Source organism: Drosophila miranda, chromosome XR (genome assembly GCF_003369915.1).
Source record: "Drosophila miranda strain MSH22 chromosome XR, D.miranda_PacBio2.1, whole genome shotgun sequence".
NCBI classification, from domain to species: Eukaryota; Metazoa; Arthropoda; class Insecta; order Diptera; family Drosophilidae; genus Drosophila; species Drosophila miranda.
In genome coordinates, this window is record NC_046674.1 from 83,507 (window position 1) to 96,957 (window position 13,451).

The 13,451-nt window shown below is 46.2% G+C and overlaps 1 protein-coding gene across 1 annotated transcript in view; it reads right to left on the reverse strand.

Annotated features, from left to right (window-relative positions):
• Positions 1–314: 314 nt before the first annotated feature.
• Positions 315–13,451, reverse strand: part of LOC108152088 (histone-lysine N-methyltransferase 2D) — a 55,481-nt gene continuing 42,344 nt past the window's right edge. The window contains exons 4-5 of the mRNA XM_033386380.1: positions 7,306–7,371; positions 315–6,015 (exon numbers count right to left, since the gene is read on the reverse strand). Coding sequence (XP_033242271.1) covers positions 1,646–6,015; positions 7,306–7,371 — 4,436 coding nt within the window. The 3' untranslated portion in view covers positions 315–1,645. The remainder of the gene's footprint in view (positions 6,016–7,305; positions 7,372–13,451) is intronic.

Genomic DNA, 13,451 nt, shown 5'->3' on the forward strand with positions numbered 1-13,451 from the left:
TGCAGATTTGAACAAGTGTCGAGTGGTTGGTGAATGAGAAGTGGCATTTTGTGGGGGTGTGTATGTGTGGATGCCCGGAGACTAGAAACTAGAGCTAAACGTAGACGTACGATATATGTGTTTGCCTATATATATATATATGTATAAAATAAAATATACTTATACGAATACGGGGTTTGTGGTTTTCATTTTAGCAATTTTTAATTGTTGAATTGTGTGTGTGTGTGTTGACACTCGTTTCTTTCTTTAAATGTGTCCATTGCTTAAGTCATATTTTTGTATTGTAATTTATTTTATTGAGCACAACACTCAAATATATGTCCGAATGCTTGGCATGCCCTTTATTTAAATATACATTTAGATTTACAAAATACACTTAGCCGAAAGGGGTGTGTGGTTTTATCGGGCGGAGGGGGGTTACAATTACATTCCGAACTTCCTTAAAAACTGCTAGAAGTGTGCGTTAAGTACACGCCGCTTTTAGGATTGAAACCCTAAGAAATATTTTCCTTAAGTTTACGTTTTAAGAAATTTGCATTAGAATTTATTTAAGTAACGGAATTTGCTGAATGCAAAAAAAAGATATATATGTATATGTATTGGCTAATTGGCTTTAAAGGCTTTACAAAGTTATTTTTAAATTTAAATTTAGATTGGTTTTTGTTGGTTGTTTCGACTACATTTTTAAAGGCTTGTTCTTTCCTTGCAGGAAATACTTATCAAATTTATTATTTCATTTTACGCTTTCAACTAAAATGAAGCCTTGCCCAAAGCCTTGAATAATTTAATTCATTTCATTTTAAATATAACTTAAAACAAAATTACTGAATGTGTTTTCACTTGGGGGGCGGGGGTGGTAGTTCTCATGTAATCTTATATGATCTGTTTTTTTTTTTGCTTCTTTTCTTTTTTATGGTTTGGGTTTTCGGGTTTTCTTTTGGCCATTTCCTGCATCCTCGCTCTCTCTCATTCATGCTTTTTCATCTTCCGCTCTGCCATTCGCATTCCATTCTCGCTCTCTCTGTGTCTATAGCTTTCATTTTTTTTGTTTTTTAGTTGGTTAGATTTTTACTCGCATTATTTTCAGATTGGAATGACCTTCATTAGAAACATGTACTTTTTCTTTCTTCTTTATCAATCTTTAGAATATCATTAATTTTTTCCTTTTTTTGTTTTGTATTTTGTATGGTTTTCACTTACGTTTTATTAAAAGTTTTTAATCTTTTCTAAATGGTTGTTTTTTTTTCTTTCTTTCTTGTATTTGTTGCTTCTTAAGGAAAGGGTGCGAAAGTATGGTGTTATTTTTGTTTTTTTTTTTTTTTGTGGAGTGTCACTCCCCGGCAATTTTGCTTGGCTTTGTGTTTGTTTTTGTAGTTTTTGTTGGAAATAGTAAAGTTTCGAAATTTCAACTGACGTTCAAATGTTTTAAATGCATTTAGAAAATAAATAGGATTTTGTGTGTGTTGGTGTTGTTGTTGTTTTGTGTTTCGTGTTTTGGGTGTATGTTCTTCAGGAATTATATATTTTTTGAGAAAAGAGAGCACCACGCTGGATTGTGTTTGTGTTTGACACGGAACGACGAAACTTGTGGGATGAGGTAATGAAAGTTCTGCACATGCGCCACGTAGCTCTATTAAATGTTGCATCAAACAGTGAAATCGCCGGCTGCCCAGTTCATCTTGTAGTCATCCATGTTGAACAGATCAAAGATATCGCCGCTGGCATTAAAGGCATCCACAGCCCCACCGCCAGAGTCGCCCAAGACACCGTTTTCTACTTCTCCTCCTCCGCCCACGCCATTGGCCATGATGGTCGTCGTTGAGTACTGTCCACCGTGTGATCCCGCCTCAGGTTGTGTGACGGCTTGCATAAAGGAATTGAGTGTGCTCTCAAAGTCATCGCAGTCCATGGGCGTGCCATTGAAGTGACTGTTCGACGAGGAGCTTGAGTCCACAGTCCCATTGCAGTGGCCATGGGGACTGTTCCCGTTGCCCGTCACATGCTGACTGAGCTGTGCCACAAAGCTATCCGCATCGAAGTCCACATCGGCACACGGATTGTTGTTCAGGAGTACGCTGTCCGGGCTGCTGGCTTCAAGCAGCTCGTTGATACACGGCTGGAGGCTGGGATTGAGATCGCGCCGCAGGCTGTTGTTGTTACCTTGGGGCTTGGGGGTGCAGTAAGTGTTCGAGTCGTCGCCCATGTCCATCTCCAGCTGCTGCGACATCAGCTCCAGCAGCTCGTACTCATCAAAGTGATTCAGCTTAGCGTCCGGACTGTTGGGCTTCTCGCTGCCGCTGTGGCTGCTCTTTGGCGGCGTGCTGGGCGGGGGTGTTGCATGGTGCTGCTCCAGAAAGATGTCCAGCGTCTTGGCCACGCTCTCGGCGTCGATGGCCGTCGTGTCCGGCTGCAGGGGCGATCCCATGTCGATATTCTCGACGAAGCCGTGCTGCGTGTGCTGGCCACTGCCGAAGCTTACGTGCGAGTCATTGGTGTCCATAGCTATGTCCACCGTGGCCAAAGCCGACTGCGGCGTCGCCGGAGCCTCCAGCTTAGGCACCACTGGCACGATGCTGGCTCCTCCCGCAGCTGTGTTCGGAGTGGCGGCACCGTTGAACATGGGCAGCTCGGGAAGGGGCGTTAGTGGCGTGGTCGGATCGAGGGCCGCACTCTCGGGCAGCTCTCCCTGCTTGATGAGAATGTCCAGGACATCGCTGACCTGTTCGGACTTGATGCCCGCCGATTTGCGCTTCACTTGGTTACTCAGCGGAGCTGGAACGGGCCCTGGCAACGTCAACGGCGGTGCTGGCGAGTGCAAAGGCTCCTCCTTGATCTTGACAAGCGGCACCAGACCGTTCAGAGCCGCTGCCTTGCTGGCAGCTAGCTGCTTGGTGGCCTCCTCATACTGCGGTGGCGGTGCTGTTGACGGTTTGATGTCCAGTTGGATGAGTTGCTGATGGGGATGTTGCTGTTGCTGTTGCTGCTGGAAGTGTGAATGCTGCAGCTGCGTGATAAAGGACTTGGCTTCGATGGGAAAGACAATGCTGGGCAGGGAGTTGGTGCGTTGGTGCCCATTCAGCAGCTTCTTGGCGGGCGCTGCAGCAGCTCCTGTTACTGCTGCTGCTGTGGTAGTCGTGGTCGTGAGGCTGATATTTCCCAGTGTATGAGCCGTCATGTGCTGATCATCGAGTCCCACAAGGAAGATGGTCTGATTCCCCTCGTTCCACAGCAGAAACTCATTGTTGTGGTGTGGCGTTGCGGCTGCTCCTCCTCCTGCTACTACTCCTGCTGTCGGCGGTTTGCTTGCCTGCAGGATTGTTGCAGTCGTTGTGGTTGTTGGTTGCACAGTGGCAGCAACATGGGATTTCTTGGCCTGATTCTTGGGTGGAGCGTTTGGTTGATTGTTGTTGTTGTTCTGGTTGCTGGTGTTGTTGAATGGAATGAGTACAGTTTGTGTCTTTTGCGTGAGCAGGCGCACCTGCTGTTGCACCTGTTGTTGCTGCTGTTGCTGTTGCACCTGCTGCTGCTGCTGTTGCAGTGCCTGCTGTTGCTGCTGCTGTGCAGCTGCTGCAGCCGCTGCCTTTTGCTTCTGTATTTTGGCCTCCAGCTGCTGCTTTACCACCATCTTCTGGCTAATTGGCGGCGGCTGGCTGGGATTCGTGGCAATGTTGCTGCTGTTGGCGTGCGACGACTTCTTTGCTACTCCCTGGGCCTGCTGATGGACTCCATTGATCTTGGATGCCCCCGCTGCTGCCTTCATTGTCAGCTTGGTCGGTATGATGCTCTTCTCCACGTGCTGCTGCTGTGGCAGCATCGTAAGCGTCTGTTGTGGCCCGCCATTCGATGCGGTAGTTGTGATCAGGGTGATCTGCTGAGGCGGCAGGGCATTCACCACCGTCTGATTCTGTTGCTGCTGCCGCTGGCGTATCTGCTGCAGTTCCAGCTGCGAGCGCTGCAGTTGACGCTGCAGCTCGTCGATTTTTCGCTGCTGCTCTCGGAGCAGCTCTTCGTTGGTCAGGATAATCGTGGCAGTCTGTGGCTGCTGTGGCAGGATCGCCATGGAGTGTGTAGTGTCCATCTGTTGCTGCTGCTGCACCACGTCCATCTGCTCGTGCTCCGTGCTGGCTTCGGACGACACCAGTATGGTTGCGGGTGGTGGAGGATTGCTGGTTTCCATCGCATCGCTGATGGTGATCACCTCCGTTGTGTTGGCGGCCGGAGTGGCTGCGGCATTGCTTTCCAGGGGCTCCAGTGGCAGGTAAGGCTTTAGTCGCTCAATCAGATGCGGCTTCGGTCCAGACACTGGGAGATTGCGGCGCTTCAGATGCTGCTTTAGGTCGGAGACCTTCATCTTCTCCAGCCGCGTAATGTCCGTGATGCAGGCGCTGCTGGTGGTAGCGTTTGACTCTGCGTAGCTGGTGACCGGACTGGGCGGTATGGAGGAGCTCACGGACAGCGCAGGAGATGGAAGTGGCGGTGGATGCTGCAGCAGCACTGTAGGCAGCACCACAGATGTTGCAGCAACTACTGGTTGCTGTTGCTGTTGCTGATGGTGGTGGTGGTGTGGTGTGGCTATCAATGATAGCATCGGAGGTGTGGGCGTGGCCGCTGCCGTGGTCGTGGACGTGGTTAGCATGGCAGCATCCCCAAAGTTCAGTGGAGCTCCGCCCACACTGCTCGTGATGGATATGGTGTTAGGTAGGCTGATCGGAGCTGGAATCGGTGCCGTTTGGGAGGAGGCTAAAGCCGGCACTGTTTTGGTCGTCACCGTTATGCTGTTGTTGTTGCTACTGGGCGTCAGGGGCGGAGCCGGGGTGGACGCTGATGCTGCCGGGGCTGCTGCTGCTGTATTGGACGAGGGCAGTATGGACTGATTTTTGTTAAGGTTCTCCAGAAACTTGAGCAGGCAGTTCTGCTGCTCCAACATCAGCTGGTAGGAGGTCTCCTCCGGCTGCGTCTGATCCATCTTCTGGCCGGCGGCACTCGGGGGACCTTTGTACTCGTGGAATTTAATGGTACGCGCCTTAGACACCGGCTTGGACTTGGACTTTTTTCGATTCTTGTCCTTGCCGGGGGCATCAGACTTCACGGAAACGGGCTGCAGATGCAGCCGGGTGATCGCTGGCGGTGGCGGTGAGGCAATGGATGACAGCGGACTCAGGGTGGAGGTGCTGCTGGAGGCCAGGGAGCAGGGCGACGCAAGCATGGGCATGGGCAGGAACTGGTTAACGCCTCCCGGGCTGGCCGTGGGTCCGGCCACGCTCTGGCACAGCTCCTCGAACAGATTGGCCGTCTCCGCCTTGACCCTTACGATGCTGGCCATCGGCAGCGGTGGTGGCGGAGGCGGTGGCGGTGGCACTGATGCAGGTAGCACCATTTTCTTCAGCTGTGGTTCCTGCTGTTGCTGCTGGATGATCTGCGGCGAGCTGACCACCAACTGGCCTCCACTACTGGCCGTGTGCATTGTCAGGGCCACTGTCACAATCCCAGCAGAGGCAGCTGCCGCCTGCAGCACATCCGTGGGCGGTGAGGGTGCTACGCCTGCTCCCGCTGCCACCATAGGCGTGACGACCATGGCCTCATCGAGACGAGGCGGCGTCTGTCTAGTGTCGCTCTCGGAGCTGAGCGAATCCTCATCAAAGGTCACATAGCTGTGTGGATGCTGTGGCCTCGTGAGCAGACCCTCGCTGGTGGCCTTGAACGAGACGAGGCCCTCCTTCACGATCTTCTCGATGGGTTTCTCCGTGTGCAGGATGTTCTTCTTGATCAGCTCGAGGGGCCCCGGACGATGCTGGATCTGCGAGTTGAGCTGGTCGGCGAGGCGTGCCTTCTTGAGCATGCGTTGCTTCTCCGCCAGACTCGGATCGATGTGGCACTCATCCTCCTCGAGTATGTGACGCCGCTCCAGATCCTCGCGATTGGGCCGCTGCTGGATCTTGGCCTTCAGCAAATCGCTGGTCTTGGCTCGCTCTAGTTGCTTGCATTGTTCGTGGATGGCGGGCGAGGTTTTCAAAGCTGTTTTTTTTTTGTGTTTTTTTTTTTGGAAAAGATAAAGGATAAACGAAATTTTAATTAAATAAATAAATCAATGCCCAGAAATATAAAGGCTGAAGGGCCTTGACCTCAATTAAGTAATCTATTTTGCTGGAAAAACAAGGAAACGGAGTGACCGAAGAGCTTAAACACCTCTTCCTGGGAAGCAGAAAAATTCCAAGGAATAGGATCGGTCTTTTATCAATAGGTTCTAAAGCTCTAAAATAGGAAGCTTGCCTAGGTTTGATACGCAGAAAAGGACTACTTTTAAGAACATTGTACATATGAGTCGGATCCTACTAAATTCTCAGTGTATTTTGCACAAAAGCACAAATGTGCTCGTAGCATGCACGTAACAGAATGTCTGGGTAAGGACAGCTGCTTCCCGCCACATTTAATTCAAAATGTATGTGCAATAAATTCATTTTTTGACCATTAGCAATTTTCAATACACATGCTGTTACTCATAGTTTGTCAAACATGTTAAATACACAGGGGTGCATCTAAGATTTCTTGATATTCTCAACTCGCGCACTTTGTGTCGTCGTTTTGCTTCCGCAAAAGTAAGTGAAAACAGGAGCCTATCTGAATGTATAATTTCATCGTGTACCCACACAGTTGACTGGAGTAATGAAGTAATTCGCTTTTTGACGTGTCACAATGGCAATATGTGAAGCAGCAGAATGGTTTCTATGGTTACATACACAGAGAGAGAGAGAGAGAGAGAGAGAGCTTGTTTTGATTATCGGCCCAATAATAAGGATATCTTTAATGCATTTTTTGACTAACTAAATAAAAAAACTCTAATTTTCGTTGGTCTCTGTTTAAATTATTCCTTTCCCCCATTTGAATGCTGAGAAGTTAGGCCATGGATTTTCTTATTCTTTTTATTCTGTGGGAAATCTATTATTCAAATTAAAATGTACTTTCACTTTTGTTTGGCGTTCGAGAGCTTTGAATTAGTTTGTAAATTTTAGTATTTTTGCTGGATTCCTCTTCAGGGCAGAGCAGGGTCATGTAGGGTTCTCACTTTTTATTTTTCCTTCATTCTGTTGAAATTTTTTGTTTTACTTTTTTCTTTTCTTTTGGTTTTATTTTGAGGCTGTTCATAAATTTGAATGCCATTCAACTGAAATATATTTGCATATCCTTTTTGGCCGAAAGCAGATGCTTTGAGCCAAATAAGTGGGGTTAATGGGGATTGTATCGATCTGTGGACTAGCTATAGGGAGATTCCCCGCCCCTACACCCCAAAGCCCGTGTAGTACTTACATGGTATGATGCCCTGTTCGACCAGCTGCGAGTGGGGTCGTCGCACCATGAGCTTCACTTTGAGCGCTGCAAAAAATATACAAAGATACAATTTATAGCATGTATGTACATACATATGGAACATTCAACAAGTTGAAGACACACACACGCACATACAAGCATAAATCAAACATAAATTAACGCAGAACAATGCCAGATGAACAAAAAAAATTTCCGCTTTTTTCTCCATTCTAAAATTTTCACAACGATAATGCGCAAGGCGCACGCAATAAATGTCGAGCCCACGACAACACATAAAAGGCAGCTACAAATGGGACAAAAAAAAACAAAGGCGCGGACTGAAAAAAGGAAAACTTTTTATTATCTTTATGTGCGGGCGATGATGGTATGAAGAGAGCCGTACACATACATACATATATACATAAATACATATACATATATATTTGCCATGGAACTTTTCAGAGAGAGAAATAGAGTAGAAAGTTTGTGCGTGTTATGCGGGAGACAGGCCGCAAGAAAAAAGAGGCCCCAAGGTCTGGGTCCCCGGGGCGTATACGTAATAGTCTGATTAGATTTTCGCTGTTTTTCGGCCTGGCTAAATGACAGATTGATGTCAATTAACTTGGCGCTTCAGTCGATGAGACGAGACACTGCCAAAACCGAAAGAAAATCGTATTGATTTTGGGTGAACGGATTTCACTTAAGATCCAATTTATATTATGAACGAAAACAGTATCAAAATTAATCAGCTAATAGGACATTCGTCCCGGGCTGATGAACAATCAGCTTTAAACTGGCTGCTGTTGCATTTCGTTAATGTAATTCTGGTCCAGGCTTTGGCAGATTTCGCATACAGCCTGTTGTCCGAAATAAAATTATCTTCAATTATCATTCAAGGCTGTACCTATCAAAATGTTTCACAAAATGGCCAACGAGTCATATAGTTAAAGCGACATAATGCGAATTAAGGATAAAGCAAAGATCTAGGCGCAGGGATTAATCCAGAGCAGCCAGAAATTGAAGATAGAAGGTGCAAAATAATAAAAACTAATAAACCCGACTGTGATGGCATTTCTGCCTTCCTTGAGAAGCAACTGTGTTGTAGCGTTCTGTGAACCTCTCAAAATTCTATTCACAAATTCGCTGTTAACGGGTCAGTTTATTGGTAAGTGGAAAGCTGCCACGATTACGCAAATTTTTAAGAGAGGTACCAAAAATCTCATTTCCAATTATAGACCAATTGCCAAACTCAGCAATGTTTCAAAACTGCTAGAGCGAATCATTGCCAGAAAGATCACCTTCCTCATGAAATCGTACATTAGCCCAAATCAGCATGGTTTTATGCCGGGTAGATCAACAACCACTAATCTCATTGCTTTCAGTAATTTCTGCACTCGTGTCTTTGAAATGCACTCTCAAGTAGATGTTGTGTATACTGACTTTGCTAAAGCCTTTGACAAAGTCTCCCACTGTGCTTTAATAGCCAAGCTGCATCGGTTAGGGATTCATTCCTGCCTGCTCAGTTGGTTTAGGTCGTATCTTGAGCGGCGAGAGTATGTCGAATTGATAAGTGGAAAGCCTTCGGACCCATTCTTGGCTACTTCCGGCCTTCCACAGGGAAGTGCACTTGGTCCACTTCTGTTCTTAATTTTTATTAACGACATATGTCTCAGCCTTCAGGCTTCTGAGCATCTGCTGTTTGCTGAAGATCTTAAAATCTTCCGATCTGTCAAAACCTTAGGCGACAGTATCCTTCTGCAGCGCGACCTGGATAGAGTTGCTCGTTGGTGCAGAATTAATTCGCTCCCACTCAACATTAGTAAATGTTACTTTGTTTCTTTTAGCAAGCGTGTCTTCAATGTGCTGGCCTCATATTCAATAGATGGCCATCCTCTCTTAAAGCAGACGGAGATACTTGACCTCGGGGTCTTATTTGACTCTAGATTTCTGTTTGCAGGGCATATGAATTTAATATTGCCAAAAGCCTATGCAATGTTCGGCTTTGTTAAGCGCAATTCATCCCAATTCAGGGACCCATATAGGAGGCTAAGTCTGTACGCATTCCTTGTGCGCTCGCGCCTTGAGTACGCTTTCATGGTCTGGAATCCCACCGGGGTCGTTCAAATTTCGCGCATCGAGAGACTGCAAAGAAAGTTTCTGAAATTTGCACTCCAGCCTCTGCCATTTTCCATTCCGATGCCGTCCTATGAGTGCAGATGTCGCCTCGTGCATCTCTCCTCTCTCGAGGATCGTAGGACCATTGCGGCTCAAATATTTATTTATGACCTTTTAGTGGGTAATATCGATTGCCCTGACCTACTTAGTAGGATTAGCTTCACTACGCCCGCCAGGAGCCTCAGGACCCATGCACCCTTTGCAGTTGATCTCCACCGGACCAATTATGGCTTTCATGAGCCCATCTGTAGGGCGCTTCGGCAGCACAATGCGCTGCCAGCTGGGATGCGCTTTGATTTTTGCCAGGGGAAGGGAGCCGTCAGACGGTTGCTTGTGGATTTCTTTCTGTTACATAATTAATTTATTAATGTTATTTTTTGTTATTTGTTAAGATAGAAATAAGTTAGCCTAGCCAGTTAAGGATTTTTTTTTGATTCCGTTGGCGAATAATAAATAAATAAATAAAATGAAATGAAAACACAAACAAAACCCAAAACCCCAAAGAAGCAACAACAAATATAAAGAACATGGAATATGGTAGGTGGTAGGTCGATGGTAGCGCCCTGCATTGTGGTTTTCCGTCTGCGGTTTAGGGTCAAATTACATTTCCAGACCGGGACCCTGGTCTGCGGTTTCTTCGCGTACTCGTAAGGGCCATATTTTCTCAGCAGAATCCCAAGTAAATGGGTTGGAAATTCATTTCAGGCAAATTTTACTGTCTCAAGCAACAGACGACACCTAAAAAAAACCGAAACATTTGACGCCCCAACAAAGTCGACATCAAAGTGACGATGACGTTATTAAAGTAATTTAGTCTCTTTGTCGGAAATCATCATACAAAAAACGAGGAGGAACGTTGTGGGGAAGTCGCTGTTGCGACCGCAACTCTACATTTATACCCGATACATAGTCAGTAAGGCTCTCCTCCGGCAGCCGGCGCTAACATTGAACTACAAAGAGGGCGTGCGAGAGAGAAAAAAAAATCAGTCAGAACGTGTCGTCGGCCACTGCGTAGCCGCAGCCAGATTCGGTAATCTGGTAGATATGGTCATTCTCTACGAATGTGTGTGTTTATTTTTCTCATATCTTCGAAATGGAGGCTATTGATGCTGATCAAGAATATGTATGTACTTCATGGGGTCGGAAACGCTTCATTATGGACGTTACACACATCCACTTTCACCACAAATCTAATATACCCCTATACTAATTTTGAGTATCGGGTTGAGATCGTTGAATCGTTGAGAATGACTATATCTTCTAGACTGCAGAATCTGAGCCAGATCGTATTATTATTATAGCCAGAATGATGAAAACAATTTCATTCTTTCTCGCTGTCTTTCTCGAACACACACGTTTAATGGTCGGAACGCGTAGATCTCAGAGACTATAAGAGCTAGAGGAACCAAATTTGGTATCCACACTCCTGTGATATCAAACCTGCACAAGTATGTTTAAAAATTTCAATTCAATTTACAGTGGCTATGCAGCGCCCGACGACATGTTCAGACACATTTTCTGTCTCTCTCGCACGCACTCGTTATCGCTCAATGTAGCCATGCTATGACTATGTTTCGGGTATAAATGTAGAGCTGCGGTCGCAGCAGCAACTCACAACGTTCCCCCTTGTTTTGAGTACCGGGTATAACAAAAGTTAAGCGAGCTGCCAAGGCGCATAATTGTCTCAGACAGACGGAAAAGCAGGGAAGACAAAGACACAGACAGGGGGCGCAGCTGTTGACTGAACGGGGGACGCCCGATTTTACGATTGAAGTGTGCCACACAAAAAATGACGCAAAAAAAAACACCAAATCTAAGGTTACCCGAATCTTTTCATACCCTTCGCGAAAATGTTTTGGCCATGTAACTCACACACGCACACAACCATATCTCGATGACGACACAGTCGTCCTCCTTGGGGAATTAATTATGCGCGAATTTTGTTGCTGCTGTGGCGTCTAAATCTTAGATACTTCGACCGACCGACCGACCGATTGGTAAAAACAATAGCATAAATTCCAAATTAAACGCATAAAAGTTTTTATGCGTACGGCGTAATCAAATTGTGTAGACTTTTTCCACCGACACAACAATTTTCTTTTTTTGTTTGTTCGTATTTTTGCGGTTAGGCAGCAGTGCCCGCCCCCCAACCCACCACAGTGCTGACCGAAAGGCGAAGGTCAGGTAAACAATTCTTGAATGTGAGAGAAAATCAGATAAAGAGAGAATGGGTCGAGTTGGTAGAGAGCCTCACAGAGATATATATTTCTATATATATTGTATTATAACATCGATTACGTGATCGAACGATGGCGTCTTTTGCCCAGCATCAGTGCTAGAGAAAATGAATGAAATGGCAGCCAGGGACCCAGAGACAGTAGGCTAAATTGGAGAGTAAATTGAAAAAAAAAAATTAAGGAGTTCCTTAAGAAACTAAATAGTTTTCCAAAGAACTTTCAAAGAAAATCAAGCAAATATTCACATGAAAATGTCTTGCTTTGATACAATGTAACCTTCTTGCCATTTCCATTGCATCGTGCCAGTCAAAAAGGAGCCTCAGGGCTGCACAATGGATATGCTCTAGCCACAACCACTGTGCCACACACGGGCAGTGCAAATGTGGCTCCTGAATCAGTAGCCTCCGCCCACCACCACCACCACCACCCCCCCTCTAGTGCCTCCTGGGGTCGCGTGTACCGTGTTTATTTGTCAAAAAATTTTGCAGCAGCACCGACCGACACCGACACCGACACCACCACGGCCGTCGACGCCCCATCATTGAATGTGTGTGTCGGCCATGTGTTTATAATAAATTCTTTGGCAAATGTTTACACCCAACGGGACTGAGAGGCAGTGGCAGGTTCTAGCTGGTGGTTGCGTCTAAATATGCAGTTTATTGTTAGATAACTTTTTGGGCGCCTGCCGGAAACATTTTGCCTGCCCCATTCTCCCATTTCGGCCTGAAAATTTGCCAAATAAATACGAATTTCGTACTTATTTGTCAGGGTCAGGCGGCGTAATTGAACTTCTTTCGTTTTTCGTTGGCCTTTCCGGTTAGATCCACAAAAAAAACAAAAAAAAACGCAAAAACAACGAAGGGGAACGTTGTGAGTGGCTGCGGCGACCGCAACTCTACATTTATACCCGATACATAGTCAGTATGGCTCTCCTCCGCCAGACGACGCGTTCGACAAAGGGTTCGTGCAAGAGAGACACAAAATCAGTCAGAACGTGTCGTCGGGCGCTTTCCTTTTAGTTATAAAATTGATCCGATCTGATCCAGATTCGGCAATCTGGTAGATTTTGTCATTCTCTGGCTTAATCGACTGGGCTATTGATGCTGATCAAGAATATATATACTTCATAAGGTCGGAAATATACTTTTTACCACAAATCTAATACACCCCTATACTCATTTTGAGTGTCGGGTATAAAAATGCCATGCAAGTGGTGCAGGCGACACGAGCTGTCAGAGCTATTAGCGAGTATGCATCCCCAAACAACAATCCTCAGCCCCATCCCCACAGACAGACAGACAGATCCAATGGCCCGACGGCTGTCATTTTTTTGGCCATTCAAAATTAATAAGAATATTTCTCTTCACTCGAGAAATGCCACCGAAAATATGTAGGCCAGGCCGAGGAAAAACTGTTGACAAAATAGAGAAAATTTTTCAGTCTATGAATGGGTTCCCGCTGCTTTGCTGTGCCGTGCCCCAAGTGTCTGCCTGTTGCGCCTGTGACAGCTTCATTAAAACTTGTAAATGCGGGAAAACGCTCTCTAGACGGTGATGCTGCTGCTGCTGATGATGATGATGATGATGTGGAGGATGTAGCAGCATTTATGACTAACCAAAACAAGATGACAAATGCCAAACAGCCGCCACAAGATGGTTCTTTTGGCGTGGGCGTGGACTATGATCTAGGGCCCAAAAAATAATGCTTCTTTTCCATTCAGAGCATTCAGAACAT